Genomic DNA, 18,787 nt, shown 5'->3' with positions numbered 1-18,787 from the left:
CACTGCGGTATAGGCCACCTTTTCCCTCTCAAGTGATCTGTTCCTCCTGGTAGGTGGAGGTTGAAATGGAGCCATAAGGATCCATCACTGTCTGGGCACAGCGCACCACTGTCACCAGTAGGAAAAAACAAAGAAGGAAGAGAAAGAATAGCGCAAAACCCAGGTCCACATCCACCTCCAGCTGTGTCGATGCAGGGGGAGCAGCCTGGTCCATGGGGATGATTGGGACTACTGATGTCTTCTTTTCCTCTTTTTTTAATCCAATGGTTCTTTAGGTTTAGTGCCACTCTTTTGATGAATAAATGATACACAGGGATGTGCAGACACACTCTTTGTCGGATGGTGATAATGTAGTCACAATGATACCAGCAATTCAGACAAAAAAAGGGTGAAGGTGGTTTCATCAGGCTTCTATGCTGAGAGAAAGCCGTTAACCCTTACAGCAGAGTCATCTTGGCATTTATCGATGGTAGATAAACAGCAGGTCAGACCACATAAATGCCACATAAGTCCTGCAAGAGGGAAAACGTGTTGTTCATGAACTCTGGTAACACTCTAAAATACCATTTTAATTAAAACAGGACCTTTGCCAGAAAGGACAAAAAGATGCATCATATACACATGTCTATAAACATGTCTATATTCTCCATGAAGATATTTTTCCAACATGGCCCTGATTAATTGTTATGTTGGAGAACATGACACAGAGACAAGAAAGAGACTGTGTTTATCAGTTCCAAGCCATTTTCTCTTGCTTAGTATGTTTCAGAATTGGTCATATCGCTCTTGAAAGTGCAAAACTGGTACATGTTCATCACGAAAGAATTTCACATCATTGCTGACAGAAGAGAAAATGTCAAAGATGTATATACCTCTCTATGTAATGACAAATAAGTGAATGGATCATTCAAGGATCAGGGATGAGTTCAAACTCACCATTCCTCTTCCAATAGGGAAAAAATGGGGCCTGCTGCAAGTCTCCTGCTGCAAATGTTTTCCACCTTAAGTCCAAACTATGAAATGCTCTTGTAGCATCTCCCTGTGTCTGCCTTAACTTGAAGGTTCCTTATAACTTAAGTTACATAAGGCAGACAGTTGTCTGTTACCAAACTCTTTGCTTTTCCCCTCATCTCACGATCAGGAAAAATGAGCAGACCAGCAGCCCACAAAATACCCCCCCCTCGCACATGCATGCATACACACAAAGACACACGAGATACACCAGCATACACTTGCACCTTGTGCACATACGAGTCAACCTCCCCCTGGTGTGTAAAGCCTTTATTAATACTTAAGCAGGAATTGAATAACGGTCTACACAGTTCACAAGTGAATCAAACACCCCATGGCCTTTGTTCTCTTGTCAAAGGAATCCTCAGCGCTGTCATCTGCTAGACTGAACACAACTATAAATCCAGGCACCTTAGATGACACTGATCCTCTTCAGCATGCAAGGCTGAAGGAGTAGCTAAAAAGGGAGGGAAACCTTGACGTGAATGAAGGCAAAGATTTAGAGGGAGGAATGAGACTTGCCAAAAGGGGCCGGAAGGAGGTGAAGGGGGGTAGAGGCGTGGAAAGGAAAGTCCAGCCGTGGGACAAGAGAAACTGGAGACGCATTAGCAATTAAATTGCGCAGCCAGAAGCAAGTGCAGGTAGGAAATTGACCCTCCCAATTTAAAATGGAGATTGTCACAGTTTGGCTCCCAGTAGCAAGGTACGGTCCTGAGGACGAGGCACAGGGCTCTGAGTAAAGGGATCCTTTACCATATGCAATTAACCAAGAAGGGCTTTTAGGCTGCAGCCGCAATAAAGGAAATAGGCAAGAGAGGGAAGGAAGAAAGAAGAATTAGGATTGGGTTCATTTAAGGATGCCTACAAAGAAGTCCTGATCACTATTCCAAATGATGGATTTTAGCCTCTATGGAGAAGGATCTTTTATTGTTAGTCCAGAAGTCCTACGGCTAATTATAAAAATGTTTGAGATAATTTAACATGACTGACAACAGTTTGGTCTGCAGTCCAAAGTGTGCCAGCCTATTGTTACAGCATCCCAGTAATACTAGACTGGGCCATCTGATATTTCAATAGCTCTGTGGTGCCATTAGGTCCAGACTGCACTGATGATTGAAGAGTGATGGTCATGCGAAACATACTTTGCCAAACTTTGACAATGACTGCTCATCTCCTCTCTCGGCTTTTCTATTGGTAATCACATTAAGAGGCATCCATCTCAGGTCTGTTATATGCATGCTTTTCAAAGATGCCTGTATGATTTGGCTTTTTTGATGGAAGTTGAAAGAATATACTACACAGGTGGTGTGTGATTTGATGCTGTTAACGTTTTTTAGATGGAAGGAGCGAGAACAGAACTCTGCTCATGTTCTGTTCTCGCTCCTTCCATCTACCCGTCTCAGTAATAGTTTCTTTCCACAGGCAGTCAGGGAGACAGGCAGGACAGTACTAAACAGTGCAAAGTCACATATAGTATACATTTAAACTCACCAGGCAAAGTGCCAGAATTCCACATCTTTGAGGTGGTGGTGGTGTGTGTGTGTGTGGGGGGGCACCTGGGGAAAGAAGCTTCTGTTAAGGCGTTCTGTCCTTCCACCCAAGGATCTATAGTGCCTCCCAGAGGGCAGAGCTGGAAAAGGTGATAAGCTGGTTGGAGGGGGTCCTCGATTATTTTGGTTAAAAACTTAGTGGTGTGCTGGGCATATAAACTTAGCACAAAGTAAGGAAATTTGTGTTTGGTAGATTATTTCTTTGTTGTAACAATGCTTCTTGGCAATAAATCTTATATCAGGCACCTGATTGTCAGCACCTGGGGTACCAGAAGCTCAGAACAAGAGTCAATAGCAACAGCAAAATAAGCTGTTTGGCATTGGCAGAGAAGATTTGGCAAATTTTTCATGGGCGCAACCCTCATACTCAGCTCTGCTGCTCATCCCACAAATGCATGTTCCTTACAAATGTGGCCCCATTTAAAATGGAAATAAACAGGCTTTCCAACGGTATAAGATTTATTACCAAGAAAGCATTGTTACAACAAAGAAATAATCTACCAAACACAATTTTCCTTACTTTTTGTGATAAGTATATATGAAGTCCAGTAAAGAGAGGTTGCAGTCAGCAATTCTTGATGCTTTGTTGAGGACTCCATTCGACCAAGACTGTCATTATGACCGTTTTGGATTTTCAAAGTTTAATAACTTTCTGAGAAAAATACAGACCTGCCGCTCCCTGAAGTCCCCTAAAATTGCATATATTTGCATTTAAAACGAGTTTTAGATCAATTGCACACAAAAAGTTACGATAAGATCTACCTAAAACGACCATGAGCGGTCAAAATGACCGCGCATAATTTGCGCGTGGTCGTGCGAGTCATGTTATGACGTGTTTTGGTCGCATCATTTTCTTCGCGAAGTTCATCGCTCTGGCCTAGAAAAAAAAGAAACTAGCGTTCTCCAGCGCAGAGAAATAGTCTACATTTGATTTCTGATTATTGCCAACATGTCTGGTTACTGACGCCGTTTTTGAACGCAGGAATCTGGGAAGTGGGGGGTCCCTCGAGTCATTTATGCTTTTGTTTTACTTAATGCCATCCAGCAACCGACACTGACATTTACAAGTCGTGTCAGGCATCAGGTAAACTGAACCTGCACACGGTTCCATTTAGAAGTGTTTTAGGCAGTATATACGCTATATTACGTTAGTATGACGACACGCCGTTTACATGTATTTACAAAAGAAATAGTGATGGCAAGGCTGCAAAAGCCTTTCGTCTATCTAACAGTTAGCAAAAAGCATGTGATCTGTTGCATTTTTTAGATAAAATTTTACAGAACTTTTTTTTGGGGGGGGGGGGGGGTTCCTCCCCAATTGTACGTGGCCTATTTTCCAAGCCGTCCTGGTCGCTGCTCCACCTCCTCTGCCCATCCGGGGAGGGCTGCACACTACCGCATGCCTCCTCCGATACATGTGGAGTTGCCAGCTGCTTCTTTTCACCTGACAGTGAAGAGTTTCGCCAGGGCGACGTAGCGCGTGGGAAGATCACGCTATTACCGCCAGTCCCCCCGCAACACGCACCCTGACCAACCAGAGGAGGCGCTAGTGCAGCGACCGGGACACATACCCACAAATCCGGCCGCCCACTCACAGACATGGCCAATTGTGTCTGTAGGGACGCCCAACCAAGCCGGAGGTAACACGAGGATTCGAACCGGCGATCCCCGTGTTGGTAGGCAACGGAATAGACCGCCAAGCCATCTGAACGCCCTATAACTTACTTTGCAAACAACATAAAAGGTTAACAGCTGAATGCTCAGTTAGTCAAATTACCCTATTCTCAGATTAAAAAAAAAACTCTCCAAGGACTCAAAATGTTATCAACAATGTAGTTTATCTTATAGTTCAGCAACTTGGCACAGTACAGAAAACAAAAACTGTCGAGGAAGAAACGCAGGAGGGTGCCGCAGGTAACGCGTATTGAGTCACCGGAGGCGATTGGTCTTTGGGTTTTGAGGCGCAGGACAGTTCGATAAGGGGAGGGACATGGCATTACAGTGCATGGAGTGTCTGACGTGTCGGGACACAAGACATAACAAAAGAAATCCACTCGAAGGCAGAGAGAAATTAGATTATTTTTTTTAAACATAAAGCTTGAAACAACGCTGAAGGCACTTGCAAACTACAAGCTAATAAAAAAAACATGTAAAAACAGACTTTGGTGTTCCATTTTACCATTTGCTAAAGATTTCATTAATCTTCTGTGACGAGATATTAAACCAAAAGGATAACAAAACGTTGACTTTTCTTTTTCTAGAGGAGAAAATAAATATGAAACAAACCTGTAAACTCAAATCACAATCCAAACGCTGAACAGGGAAAAGAAAAAAAAAACAAAAAAACATCAGGATTTAAATCAAACCCAATTATCAAACTTGGTTACTATAGTCAGCGGTGATCCATATAAGAAACCCATAAAGTGCATCTTTGGATGGATGGGCAAAACTAACATTAACTAGAAATAACGACATTTCCAGTCCATTGTAATTACAAATAATTGATGATTGGTTTGGAGTAAAGTGAACAGTTCTCTCTCAATGCCGTCTAGATAGTTGACTGGATTTACAGCAAGTAAACCATAAAACAAAATAAAACCAAACAACTAAAATACAATCCTAATCCTAACAAAAAAACAAAACAAAACTAAAATGATAAAGCTGTGAGCTCTATGCTTCTCAAAGGGCATAGTATTTAAGACGAACATAAACAAATGTAAATTTAACACACTTTGCAAATGTGGCTCTTCCCCATCTCTCCGTCTCTTTAAACATTTAAAAACAATGTAATTGTTTACCATCAAATCCTCTCTGAAGTATTATTAACACAAATATATTTCTGCAACATTGACTTACTTTCTGCTGGAAATCATTGGCAGCGAGAATAGCAACGGATTTGCTGCACACAGCTAATTCAATAATATACATAGGGCGTTTCAGTAAATGCATCACTTTCACTGACCTACAGAAAGTTATGTGGTCCATAGAAAGGCAGTACCTCACCATTCATGGCAGTATTAAGTGCTCACTGAAATGTCACTGACCCCGGTGTGGTGCTGCTGAACGAGAACGACCGGCATTTAGTTTTGTCATTACTCTGAGGGCGAGGCAAGGGATTGAGAAAGGCAGCTCATCAACAGTCAAGATGGAGGTCTGCATGATTTGGGAAGCTCGTTAATCAACTGTGCGGGAAGAAACACCCATGGCAGCAACAAAGGCAGCTCTTCATAAGCTTTTAGTGAGTGAGGACAGAAAGCTGCAGCCATATTTGCATGGCAAATATGAGTAGGGGAGAGGGTATGATAATACTTTGCTGCTAAGGCACTACACAGGTCATAATTCCTTACACCTAGTTCAAGCCCCTCTTGGCTTGATGACAGTCTTTCATGCTCTCACCACCCTCTTCATCTCATCTTTGAATCGAGTGTGCTCAACAGAGCAGGATATTATTGGTGCAGCTTCAAAAAAGGACTGTTTTTAAAAAAAATGCTTATTACAGTATAACCTGGTTGATTCCCATTCTATGTTTATTACTTGTTTGCATTATTTGTATTAAATGTAGCGGTATGTGTGTGTGTGTGTGTGTGTGTGTGTGTTTGTGCATGTGCGTGTGCCGTCTCTTCTTTCCACCAGTCGCTCTTCCCCGTATTTGGCCTTCAGGTAAAGACCATGTGCGGGGATTCATCCTGTCTTACACTTCTCCACCTGCCCCGTTAAATCACTCCTTCTTACGGTGGTTGTTGTTCAGCGGCGTGTAGCCATTCTGCATGTGGCCATTTTTAGATGTTTCCCTCTTGTCACAACTGTTGTCTTCATCTTCTGACTCACTCTCCTCTTTATCACTCCTCTCGTCCTCGACAATATCCTTTTTAGAAATAAGATGGAGAGAAATTGCCATGTTCAAATATAGGGAAAAGATTTTGTGCAGACTGCAGGTTTGAAATAACAGCAGTGTGTGGTGATTAAGAGCAGACACTTTGTGTGTAGCATTCAGAGGGGCTGAAAGGGGCATTTCATACATTGCCTGGTAGGAACTTGATGACCATGCGCAAGATCAGACCAGCCCAGAAGATGTGCAAACACTGCAGCACAAACAGCAGTCCATTGAAAAAGTAGAAGCCGAGGAAGGGAGGGTAAAGGGTCAGGGGGTACACCCACGTCGTATGAATGATCCTGGATGGGGGACAAAGGAAGAACAGAGACTACAGTCAGTCACCTAAAGTCAGACTCAAAAGTCTATTGACAGAAGCCAGGACTGTGGATAATGTTTGTGTAATGACACGCAAGGCTGTGAAAAACCACCAGCAAATGCTACTCTTTTATCGAGGACATCGGACAAGTCACCACTTAATTCTACTAATGTTCATCTCGTACAGTAAGTCTGATGAATTTATTCTTACCAGAAGGGGAGAATTACAAGGCGGGTGATGATGAAGACTGCAGCAAACAAGGTGAATATGAAATTGCAGGTTCTCCTCCAACCTGCGTAGTTGAACATCTTGGCTGACTAGAATGAACAGAGAACAGGGATGAGAGTAAAAACTATGAAATTTTTTTCCCCCTCTAGAGGGCAGCCATTGAACTGTAGGAGGGGGACACACTGGTCTACATTGCTACTCTCAAAGACTTGTAAAAAAACAAAGGGTGGGGGTGGGGGTGGGAGGGGAGAAGCAAGAGAACGACAGACACCGTGACTCATAGCTCCTCCTTGTTTCGACCTTCTCATTATCACCATACAGCTGAATATCAGCAGGGTAAAAGGGAGCGAGAGAAGCCTGTGAAGACAGTAAACGACTATCTGTGAATGCTGAGCAACCTTTGTGATAATATGCCGTGTTGCACGTTATCATGCATAATGTATAATGTTGCCTTAAGGGCGGCATCTGACCTGTAATACACCCAAGATGATCCCGGTCAATTTTCATTATCATCACGTTTTAAGATATGTAGGTGTCATTTTGTGCTTTGAACTGATTTAGTAAAAATAAATAAATAATAAAAACAAAATTCCTAGTCCAAGCACATTAGGTGTTTAATGCTAAGTATATATAAAAAAAATATTTCAATTTAGAAACTATATTTTTTCCTACACTCAATTTTATTTTGGGGCATGTTATTCTTTCAACATTGCTTGATAATACAAAAAAGGTCATGTGGTGTCACTGGAGGATTATCTTAAACTCAATGACTTTTAACAAGCCTCATCCCAAAGTCTGAACATGTGTTCTTCCATAATCAGGTGATGTGACAGAATCTAATCTGTAAATCCATTAATATGAAGAGTCACACTGTGGCAAATATACTGTAAATGTTTAACTTTACACACATCAGCCAACTCTTAAATCAGCCACAGGTCAACATAATTATTCTTCTAATTAAATAGGGACTTTTTGAGCATGAAAAAAAAAACACCAACCAAACATTGTATATGGTGCTTATTAAATTGCCTTCAATCCCATTTTTTGTGATCCTTATTTTCCGTTTTATGTTAAACAGTATTTATTGTACCCTTATCTATCTATCTTACAGCTGCAGATACCCTATTAACCTCCTGGAAACATCAATGTTTTAGTTAACGCAGGGAACTTGTAAAACAATTATGGTAGTTTTGGAAAATCTGTAACATGAGGTACATGGTGAAATTAGCTTTCTTCTTTGGAAAAAATGCTGCATTCACATTTATCCAATGAGAGCCATTGATTGCTTAACCTCTCCCTCTTCCACACCTGAGAAACAGCTAGTGCTCTTGCAAGGCGACCCCGAAAGTGCTGTTCAGGCCATTTTAGCATGATGTTGTACCTACCTCCATTAGATAGTCTGAGGCATCGTGCACCAACATGATCAAAGTCCCTGCCCGGATGTAGTTGACCAGCCAGGAGAAACTTATCAAGAAAATGGTGGCTATATGGTGCACAATCTGCTCTTTGAAATCCTGTGGAAAAAAGGGGGACAGTCAATGTGAAAACTGTATTGTTTTTTTCTCCCCCAAACAGCATGACAAAATAAATCTAAAGAATCTTCAAACTGTGTTTTGTCACTTATTGAACCGGCTGTAAAGATTAGTCACCAATCAGTGTGTGCAGATACTTGTTTTTTGTGGATTTTACAAATGATTTACTAAGCTTCACTGCTGGAAAACATATCGAAATTCAAGTATGAAGGAAAAAAAATAATGTTACAAAAGCTTAAAACCAGATTAAGGCTCAGCGACTCTCTACTGTCTGCAAAACCATTGTTTTGGGCTTTAAGAATTAGGTCTTTGCACTTGTTGAATTGAGTTTATAAAGCAAAAGGCTTGAATTGAGGCCAGGCGTTTTGCCAGCAGGCATTGGGCCTGACACTTTCCAGTGTTCAGGCGAGTAGGAAAAATCATTGATCACTCTGCCACAGCAAAATGTCCCACAAAACACCTGTCACATATTAACTTGCAAAGTACTGAGATATTCACATTAACATGTCGCTACTGCTTTAAATATGTAGCTGACTGAAAAGACTGGGTTTTTTTTCCCCCAGCTGAAGTGAATGGTGAACACTGCACAGTATGTATTGTAGTTTTATTATACAGCTTAAACTGGAAAAAGTGGGACAGCACAACTGAATTGGACATAAGCATTATTAGCACAGTAATGGGTTATAGTTCTACTCAGTGCTGGCAGGTTTGATGGATAATCATCACATCCAACTTCAAATACACCACACACGAGGAAGCATGTTATATGTTGCACTTACTGACTGGAAATGACTCAGATGTCTCTGAACAGAAGTGTGTCATCCCCCCTCCCCCAAACAGGTTGTACAGTGGGTTGATAACATTAAAGACAGTTACATTTCACTTACTTTGCGTTTGACATCAAACGCCACGCTAAAAACCAATGAAATATAGAAGCCAAGTTCAATCATGTAGTACCAGTACTGAGAGGGCAGCAGTGGCTGGCAGGAAAAGAGAAAGAAAAGGCTCTTAGAAAGATGAGATACCAACAAGTTTTCCGAGTTCATTCATTTGGTAAACAAATTACAAGCAATTTGAGCAGATAACTTGACATGATTCTCTCAGGTAACATAACACCCTTTACAATGATGTAACTCTCGGGGACAAATTCCAAAATGAAAACTGATGAAGCCATTTGAGTATAATAATAAAACACGTCACAGAGTACAGGCATACCATTTTTGGGAAGTCTTCCCACATTTGCTTCATATCATAGAACCACGGTTTCTACAAGGAAATGGAGAGTAATTGTCATTAAGTGCGTGTCTTAGCCGCCAACTTGCATTCATATAAACTGTACCACCACACATAATAAGTGCTACCACTTAAAAGCCAAACAGCAGACACCCAGCAGCAACACTGGGGAAAACAATGGCCGCACATGGCATCAGAGAGCAATGTGCCACCAGAAGGCAAGATGTAATCCACATATTACTTTGCAAGAAAACTTTTTGTCAATTGACATTTTACGAAGTGTCTCCATTCAATGTTAACGTTTCAGAAAAGGGCATTTTGTGACAAACAGGAATTTCACATCTGTAGCATATAATACTCACATCAACGAGGGCTGCCAGGCCAGCAAAGAAAGCAAGAAGGTAAAAGGTAAATCTCCAACTGTAAGAGAACGCACAGTAACCTCAGAGCCTGTACACGTACAAGGTGTCATTTTGCATAGCACACTTTTGAAATCAAGCCTAAAAACAAGACACTATTTTTGGTACACACTGTAAACAAAATAAAGCCTCCTCAAGGTTCTTAATAGAACGACTGGGATTTCACTCCAACCTAAAATGACCATGGCGGTCCTTAAACTTTATATTCTGTCAAGATAAATACTCAGTTGAGATATTAATACATTACATATGTTAGTATGCCTGTTAAGAAACGACTGACACCAAAATTAACATTTTAACAACTTTAATACTATTTTTCAAACAATTCAAAATGGCCACTGTTCAACTCCTGTAAATACTGCAATGCCTTGGTGGTAGTCATGGTGCGTCTGAAACAGCGTCTGTAACCAGACATGTTGGAAATAATCAAAAATCAAGTTTAGACTATTACTCTGCACTGGAGAATGCAATTGTGTTTCTAGGACAGAGCAATGAACTTCGCGAAGGAAATGATGTGACCAACACACGTCGTAAATAGTGACATGACATGCACGATCACGTGCAAATTACATGCGGTCATTTTGACCGGTCATGGTCGTTTTAGGTAGCTCTTATCATAACTTTTTTTTTGTGTGCAATTGATCTAAAACCCATTTTAATGCAAATATATGCAATTTTAGGAGCATTCAGGGAGTGGCAGGTCTGTATCTTTTTTGTCACATTCATTAAACTCTGAAAATCAAAAATGGTCATATGACCGTCTTTGGTCGTTAAAAACCTTGTTCTCAACGTGGCTCCGATTTGGAGATACAATGAAAGTGACTGGTGAGTTTAAATGAAGGCGAGGTTTGCAGGCCAAACACTAATATGTCATTGTCTTATTGCTAAGTTTTTCGACTACATAATGTGTTTTTCTACCTTTGCTGTTGAAATAGTAACACACTCGTCAGCTAATTTGCCTAAATTGCTAGCTAGCTAGCTTGCTAACAATTGGGTTCTCACACGTTAATTATAATCTCACCCCCCTATCTTAAATTCTGTTTGCAGTTTTGTGAGTAATGATGACATTTATACGAGTTTAGTTATTTAGCCTACTAAATGCCATGTTGAATTATGACCCGACTTTGAAGAGGAATCAATGGTGCCATTGTCCCCGGTACGGGAATTAGGAGCCTCTGATGAAGATATAATGGGAGACAGGCGGCAGGGCCAAAATGTTTGGGCTCGAGTTTGGAGGCCAAGCAGCTACTACTAAAAACAACCTTATCTAGGAATAGATCAAGATTCTTTCTGTTAGGAGGTATAAAAAAAATTAGGCTGCTGGACTACTGCCAGTTAACTTTTAATCCCCACAGACCCGTTAAACTCAGCCATCCCATTCATCTGCCTATATCAAAGCAGCTCCCTTCAAAACAAGATTAATTAGTGATAAGCAAACCTGCAGAATAAACACTTGGCACACGTGTCCATCTTAAGATGTACAGATGAAACAGAAATGAAGACACAAAAAACAGATACAGGAAGTACTTCTTAAGTGAGCACAATATGCTCCCTTCAAATATGTGCATGCTGTGTCAAACTGCTAATTGCTTTCTTGTTACCCTGTGCTAACAGTAGCAGTGCTTAAACCTCTTTTCACCGTGCCTTTTTTTTCTTAAAATCAAGGCTTTAGTTAGTCAGGAACACAAAATAGATACGAATGAGCGACATGCGCCCTGAAAACACATTCCTGACACGATTCAGACTGAACATTTGAGAAACGTTCTCGGGAGAACAGATAATAGGTTTTTTTGTTGTTGTTTGTTTTGTAGAGGGTCTCATGGTGAAAATGTGCTTACCTGGCCTCACGAAACTTCTTGAGCTTGCTGGGCCGGTCTTGGTTCCGCCGCCTCCGGAACCACCTCTGGACCTGTCGCACTGACCAGCCTGTCTGTTTACTTAAACTCTCCATGCAGCTCTGCCCCAAACACAGAAGACAGAGAGACAAGTCAGCATCACCTTTCATGTCTAAAACCACTGAATTATGGTAGTCAGACCCTAGCAAAGGAAGAAAATAGAATTGATAGCATAGTATTTAGATGTGACATATGTAACATCCCCCCCCCCACCCAAGTGGTTTAATTACTTGCTCTCAAGTTGTATTATTGCCAAAAAGAAAAGACATACACCCGGCATGTCTTTGCACTGTATGCGAGTAGGTTAAGCGTTTACCTGCGTGGGATGCTTCGATGCATTACAGAAATAGGACTCAAGTGCGGGATTGGGAGTGGCTCTGATGCGCTGTTTGTCTTTCACCCCAAGTAGAGAGGCCAGAGGAATGGCCACTGTCCTGGAAGGAGGAAGAGGTGATGAGCAGTGTTTAGAAATAGGGGACTCTGACCCTACCAGTTTTTCAGTGATACTCATCAGAGAAAACATGCGAAGTAGCCAGACGGGGTTTGGGGGAGGATAAATAGGCAAATGACACCGCACCATGAAAAACTGTACAGTGAAAATTCAAAACGTAGCATCATTAAGACTACTGCAGCACACAGTCAAGTCTATTTGAGGGGGTACCAATTAATGACAGCTGACCTTTCGAATATCTGCCTGATGACCAGGAAGCAGACAGTGATGGGGATGGTGGCCCAGAGGTCCGGTAATTTAGGGAAGACTTTGCCATCGTGGTCTTTCAGGTCCGCCCAGCCCAGGCCTTCAGGAAACCAAATCCAGTCCTGCCATATGAAGTCACTCAGCTGCGATAACATCCTGATGAGGAAAGAGGTCGGATTAGCCGACAAAGATTCATTTAGCTAAAAATTTGTGATAACTTTCTGTTACAGACTTCTGTGAGGTCTCGTAGGAGATGGAAGGGGTAAGTTAAAAATAAAGAATGTCATCCTAGATGTTCATTCCATGTGTCATTAGATAAGTATTGCAATTCATCTTCTGGGACAGACAAATACTTGATTGGGAGCAATAAATGTAGCTGGGCATCCATAACAGCAACTATTTCGGGGGACTTATTGTTCCTGTTGTCATCATTATTGAAGAAAAAAGTGAAAAACTATTCTTTTAGCCATTTTCATTTAAACATGCCACCCCAAAATTAAATTGACATAGTTCATGGCACAGTGGCGCAATGGTTTGCACGGTCGCTTCACAGCAAGAAAAGTTCTGGATTCGAGCCCCGGGGTAGTCCAACCTTGGGGGTCGTCCCAGGTTGTCCTCTGTGTGGAGTTTGCATGTTCTCCCCATGTCTGCGTGGGTTTCCTCTAGGTGCTCCAGTTTCCTCCCACATGTAGGTCAGGTGAATCGGCCATACTAAATTGCTCCTAGATATGAATGTGAATGTGTGTGTGTGTGTGTGTGTGGGCCCTGTGTGATGGTCTGGTGGCTTGTCCATGGTGTCTCCCCGCCTGCCGCCCAATGACTGCTGGGTTGGCCCCAGCATCCCGCGACACTGAGAGCAGGATACGCGGTTCGGATAATGGATGGATAGTTCAGTGAGTGCAATTATCTTGCACCTCATTTTCGTATTACTTTCCGTTTTTGCCAGTGGGTCTTTTTATCTGAAAAATACTGTTCGGTTGTTCAGATCCATGTTTGCATAGTCGCTCAACCTGGCTGATTCCCATTCAGACACCTCCAACCTGTCAAGCTTCAAAGTTCAGACTCATAGTTTACATAACTTTTATAATTTGTGATCCACTAACACCTGCTGGTGTTACATTACAACGGCCTGTTAGCATTGCTGCTTTAATAATGCCGGGGGGGGGGATGTTCCATGTAACTGAAATGGGGACAGTCATGGGGGGCATTAGATGCATGCCATGTGCTTCCAACCCTTGTGGACAAGTTGACTTGCAACCTACTGTAAACTGCACATCAGCTCCTTCCTCCCATTCCCAAGTCCCTCTCCACAATAATCTGTGCAACAATAAATAACAAAATTCCTTCACAAATAAAAAGACTGCAACAGCCTCTCAGCAACCAATGTAATTACCCCAAAACAAGTCAGCCAAGTTCCTTTGAACACATAGCACCTACTTCAATGACATTCAAAATGTAGCCTAATTCCCGCCATTTCACACAGTACATTACATATGCACCTTAACATGTAGTTGGAAAAATCTGACTCCAATCTCTGATGCCCGAATACAAAGGACATGATTGGTGACTATTTGTTGAAAGGAGGGTAGACACAGAAAAATAACGTATATACAGCAAAAGGACCTCAGCCCGTTTTGAATGTCCGAGGACAAGTGGATGACATCAGTGTCACTGTCATTACTGGCAGGTCCTCAATCGGATAGCTAGTCCTTGAGTAGAATTTTATTACACTGGTAGTCATTATCAAAGGCAAGGGTGATATTTATGTGACTATGACACCTTTGTTTCTGCAGTCACAGGACAAGAGAGGTCAGCATGGCTGCACCTGTTTCCTACAGAATTAGATATTTAAAAAAAAGGGAAAAAACTTGTCCCTTTTTCCGCTTTTATTTGGAAGGCTCACTTTGATCAGTGATTTAATGGCCCTTAGCATGTCAAACTAGCCTGACAAAGGGGTCACAATATCCAGATGGTCTGGTCTCCTGTATCCTGACAGATCCAACAAGTATTGTGCACATGGACCTTGACCATTTATCAGCTTCCTGTAATGCACAACAACCAAGCCTAATCCGCCTTGGTTAGTTGTAGCTTTCTAGAGAAATGTTACTTTCAAACGCAGAGATTAAATATCAGCCAAGCCTGCTTTTCACAGTTAATCACAGACTTCACTGGCCCCTCCACACCCTGTTTGCTACACCAGTTGTTTCAGGAATATATCAAGATCTCTCAGGTCAACTCCAAAAATGATGGCGTTGGAAAAGACATCTAAGATTCAAGGCTGAGAGCTTTTTCTCAAAATGTTCATTCCTGTTAACAGGTGACCTGCTGCACAAGCTGCTGGTTCCAACTAAAAGTTATGATGTTAACAAGTCTTTTGAATGCTCAAGAGGCCACGTTTAGAAAATTTGTGCGTGAAAAGGGGATTAATTGGCTCTCAGAATAATATGTTGAAATGGGTAAATGAATGTGGGTTTGCATCCAAAATGCATCCAAGCCAGCGAGGGAGTGAATTAAATATTTTCAATGAACAAAAACTGTCCAACAGCAGCAACTAGAAATCATAACAGGGCTAGAGCAGATTTCAGGCACACATCCCACTCCATGCTGGAATGGGATGTGGCATATCCATGCCTAGATATTATAGAAAATCCCAGCTAATGTAAAATTAACTATTTACTCAACACTACTACGGCTACCAAGGCACAGTAGGCTTGATTCCTTGAATATCAACCAAGAAGCAAGGAGGTGAAAGGGTTGGAGCCAGAGTCTCCAGGCAGAACTATGGCTGTAGCAAATATTTTTGTGTCACTAGAATATTCATCCATGATAGATAAGTGCATAACATTTGTTTATACGAGTGTACAATGTTTTTTTTGGGGGGGGTCGCTAAATAGCTTTAGTGAAGGAGAGTCTAAATGAAAGAGCAGGACCTGCACCAGAGGCTAAGGAGGCCAAATTGCAGCAAGTGAAAGTAGATTCAAACATTACATGCTAAAAAAAACAGCAAGCTCCAAACTCCATATCGCTCAACACAGACTAACGGACATTTTGCAAGGAAAAATAATACTCTGCAGTAAACGATCCCGAATGAGGAACACCACTTTCAATCTCGTATCATTCCACCGGACGCTGAAATCTCACATGGGCACGAAAAGACCGAGCCGTCCGCCTCTCCAGCCAGCCAGCAGGAGACCGAAATAAGCCTGCGACTGGGGATGAACTCATTCTCACGTGGGTGCCGTCCCACTCTTGGCAAACAGCGATGCGAGGAGGCTTTAATGTGACGAGACGGCCCGGCGGGCTGCGCAGCGTTAACTGTTCAGGGAGTGGTTCGAGCATGGCGCAAGCAGGGTGGCTCCCGGACATAGCGGGAATTACCAATAACAGACATCTTCAAAAAAAATAAAATATAAACTACACTCATACAACTCCGATTTGTCTTACATACCGTTTCCAACAAACAAACCACCTAGCCTTACAAAACAAACAGTGACACATCTGCACGCATTTCCGGTTGACTAAACTTTTTTTTTCTTTCACGTCCATAGTTTGTAGCGGAGAGGCTGCAGAGGCCCTTCTTTTCTCTCCCCCCCCCCCCGTTTCACTACAAATCCAATTTTCTTGCAGTCGGCTCCCGCGGTGTGATGTTAAGGCTTTATGTTACTACGACCTTCACTTATCGCGGTGTTCCTGAATAAACACGATCGACATCAGGGGAGAGCGAAGGCCTTACAGGCTGTGCAAACTTTGACGTTGAATCACATTCCTTCATAAACCAGAAACACCAGAGTGTTTTGCGGTGTGTCTCTCTGTAAATTCGCGGGTATATACTCTAGTCAAAGCCCCACATTACCCCCCTTGAGATGACTTCTCTCCCGACTAAAAATAGCAGCACAAAGGTGTGCACCGGCATTGTAGTCTTTGGTCAGCCCTTTTGAATGGAGCCCAACAGAGACCGTTTTTTTTCTAAAGTCGAGCAGGTTTGCAAATGAACCTTCTAAGTATCATCACATAACGGTGCGCCAACTTACCTCTCTTGCTTTAGTTTGTACGGGTGTGTAATCTTGCACGGCGATGTTGCCGCTGCGCTCGCCTCACTTCTGCGTAGGCCTCCCCACCCTCGCTTCTCAAAACAAAATGTGTGGGGTTTTTTTTTAAATCGATCTCGCCATCAGACCTCCAACCTGTTGATCGTTGACAATTCTGCTGCAGTTCGCCTTTTTTCCTCCTTCTGACCACAGGGTTACAACATGCTCAGTAAAACGGAACGTCTGTTGGTCCCTTTCTCCCCCAACTCTGCCCCTTTAGTCGTGATTCAGCTCTGGCATGTTTTTTTCCACTTTTTACGTCCCATCAATCTGATTTCGAGTCGGCCGAGGGCTCGTTTCGGTTGAGCCGGGTTGTTCAATGGATTGAGTAAAACGATAGTTATAGGAAGCAGAGGGGGCGGAGAACGGGTCTATTTAAAGTGACGTCGTGTGATGTCAAATTTTGTATCACCGACAGAATATGTATCCTGCCAATATCCGTGGCATCGCGGGAACGCGCACGCATCGACTTAACGCGGACCTGATTATACGTTCCCGTTTCACGTAAAGAAATGAATACAGTTACATATTTTGTTTATTACTCCCCCAACTATTGTTTAAATTATGAACACACGTTTCATTAGTAAAGCAGCGTATCGAAAGCACAAGCGTTATTGCAGTTGCAATTTCGCCTGCTTCTTGTACGCAACTTTGTTGAATGTGTCAATCATCTAAAAATAGAGCGAATAATAATCTAAAAAAAGAGACTATGCTCCCCGTGTGCGGGAACGCGAAGCCACCGACGCGTAGCAAACTTAATCTGTTACGAATACAAAATGTTGCACAACACGTCGGCGCTTTACGGCATACGAAAAAACACCGAGACGTGTTTGGACGCATCTAGCCAAGCCTGAAAGCCTTGGCAAGGCAGATACACACGTCATACACCCTGGTGGTGGGTTAACTCCCCCACAATGCACCTCTGTCTCCGTCTCTAAGGGGCACGCGCGTGCCAGTAATATCACTAATTAACCATAAAGTCATTGAAACAAGGGTCCAAAACCATTCACATCTGATATAGTCCCTGGGCCACTGTCAAAAAATGTATTTGGACAGCTGAAGTCTTATGGGAGTGTCTTGTCTTCTTGCCAATGGCAATGCATTCAGGCAGCTGTAGACATCATGTGCAGCTCCTAACAAATTAGGTAATGGTGAATAATCACAGATTAACCTGTAAAATCTATTCCGTGTGATCAAACTCTGCTTTCCTAAAGAGAAAGAGCTGGCCCACTTTGCACAGTACTTCTTCAACCCTATAGAGAGCAGCAAACTTCTCTGGATTGCTTTTTCCAATCACACACTTAAAGGGTCACCAGGCTCTTACTAATCACTTGTGGCTGGTGTTTTACATTTTGGATATGCCAGGAAAAAGAAGACACGCCATTTCAGATTTCCATGTGATTTATCACTCTAAAGAGCAAAGCCAATTTTCTGATAAAGCATCGAAGATGATTGTTTTTATGCACACAGTGCATGCACTCACAAACCTTTTTCTTCTAAACTGTACTTTATTTTCTTTAAAGACGTATGTTTTAAAACAGCGATTGTAGAGAATAAATAAAGAAACATTATGTTTTTTTTACTTCCATAAGTACATTTATGTAATTAAAAACTCTACTATAAGTGTGTCCATTGCCTTTGAAGACTACAGGAATCCTGTATTTTAAGAAATAAAAAAAAATTCCATGTATCCCCATCATCATCATCATCATCATCATCACCATCATCAACTGATTAACAAATAAATTAAACGTAAAAAATCAAGATAGAAAAATCCCAAGCCCTCCCTCCCACTACATCAATGTTAAAAGTAGTGGCAGCAGAGAATTTTGACTGATGAAGTTTTACTTCCTTAACTCCATTTTACACCAACGTATATACAGTAAGGGGAGAACCATTTCTCTTTCAGTTTAATTACTCCTGTGGTTAAATTACCTTTAAATA

At 42.0% G+C, this 18,787-nt stretch overlaps 1 protein-coding gene across 1 annotated transcript; it reads right to left on the bottom strand.

Moving 5' to 3' along the window:
* Positions 1–4,628: 4,628 nt before the first annotated feature.
* On the bottom strand, positions 4,629–17,339 carry cers2a (ceramide synthase 2a). The gene is made up of 11 exons (XM_056298320.1): positions 16,787–17,339; positions 12,738–12,911; positions 12,375–12,492; positions 12,002–12,120; positions 10,107–10,164; positions 9,727–9,777; positions 9,399–9,491; positions 8,365–8,493; positions 6,962–7,068; positions 6,581–6,734; positions 4,629–6,426 (listed from the first exon to the last, which is right to left on the bottom strand). The coding sequence occupies exons 2-11, from the start codon at positions 12,908–12,910 to the stop codon at positions 6,280–6,282; spliced, it is 1,149 nt and encodes a 382-aa protein (XP_056154295.1). The 5' UTR covers position 12,911; positions 16,787–17,339; the 3' UTR covers positions 4,629–6,279.
* Between the last annotated feature and the right edge of the window lie 1,448 nt (positions 17,340–18,787).

The sequence above is a fragment of the Lampris incognitus genome, chromosome 18 (assembly GCF_029633865.1).
Source record: "Lampris incognitus isolate fLamInc1 chromosome 18, fLamInc1.hap2, whole genome shotgun sequence".
NCBI classification, from domain to species: Eukaryota; Metazoa; Chordata; class Actinopteri; order Lampriformes; family Lampridae; genus Lampris; species Lampris incognitus.
This window is presented reverse-complemented; position numbering and strand designations above follow the sequence as displayed.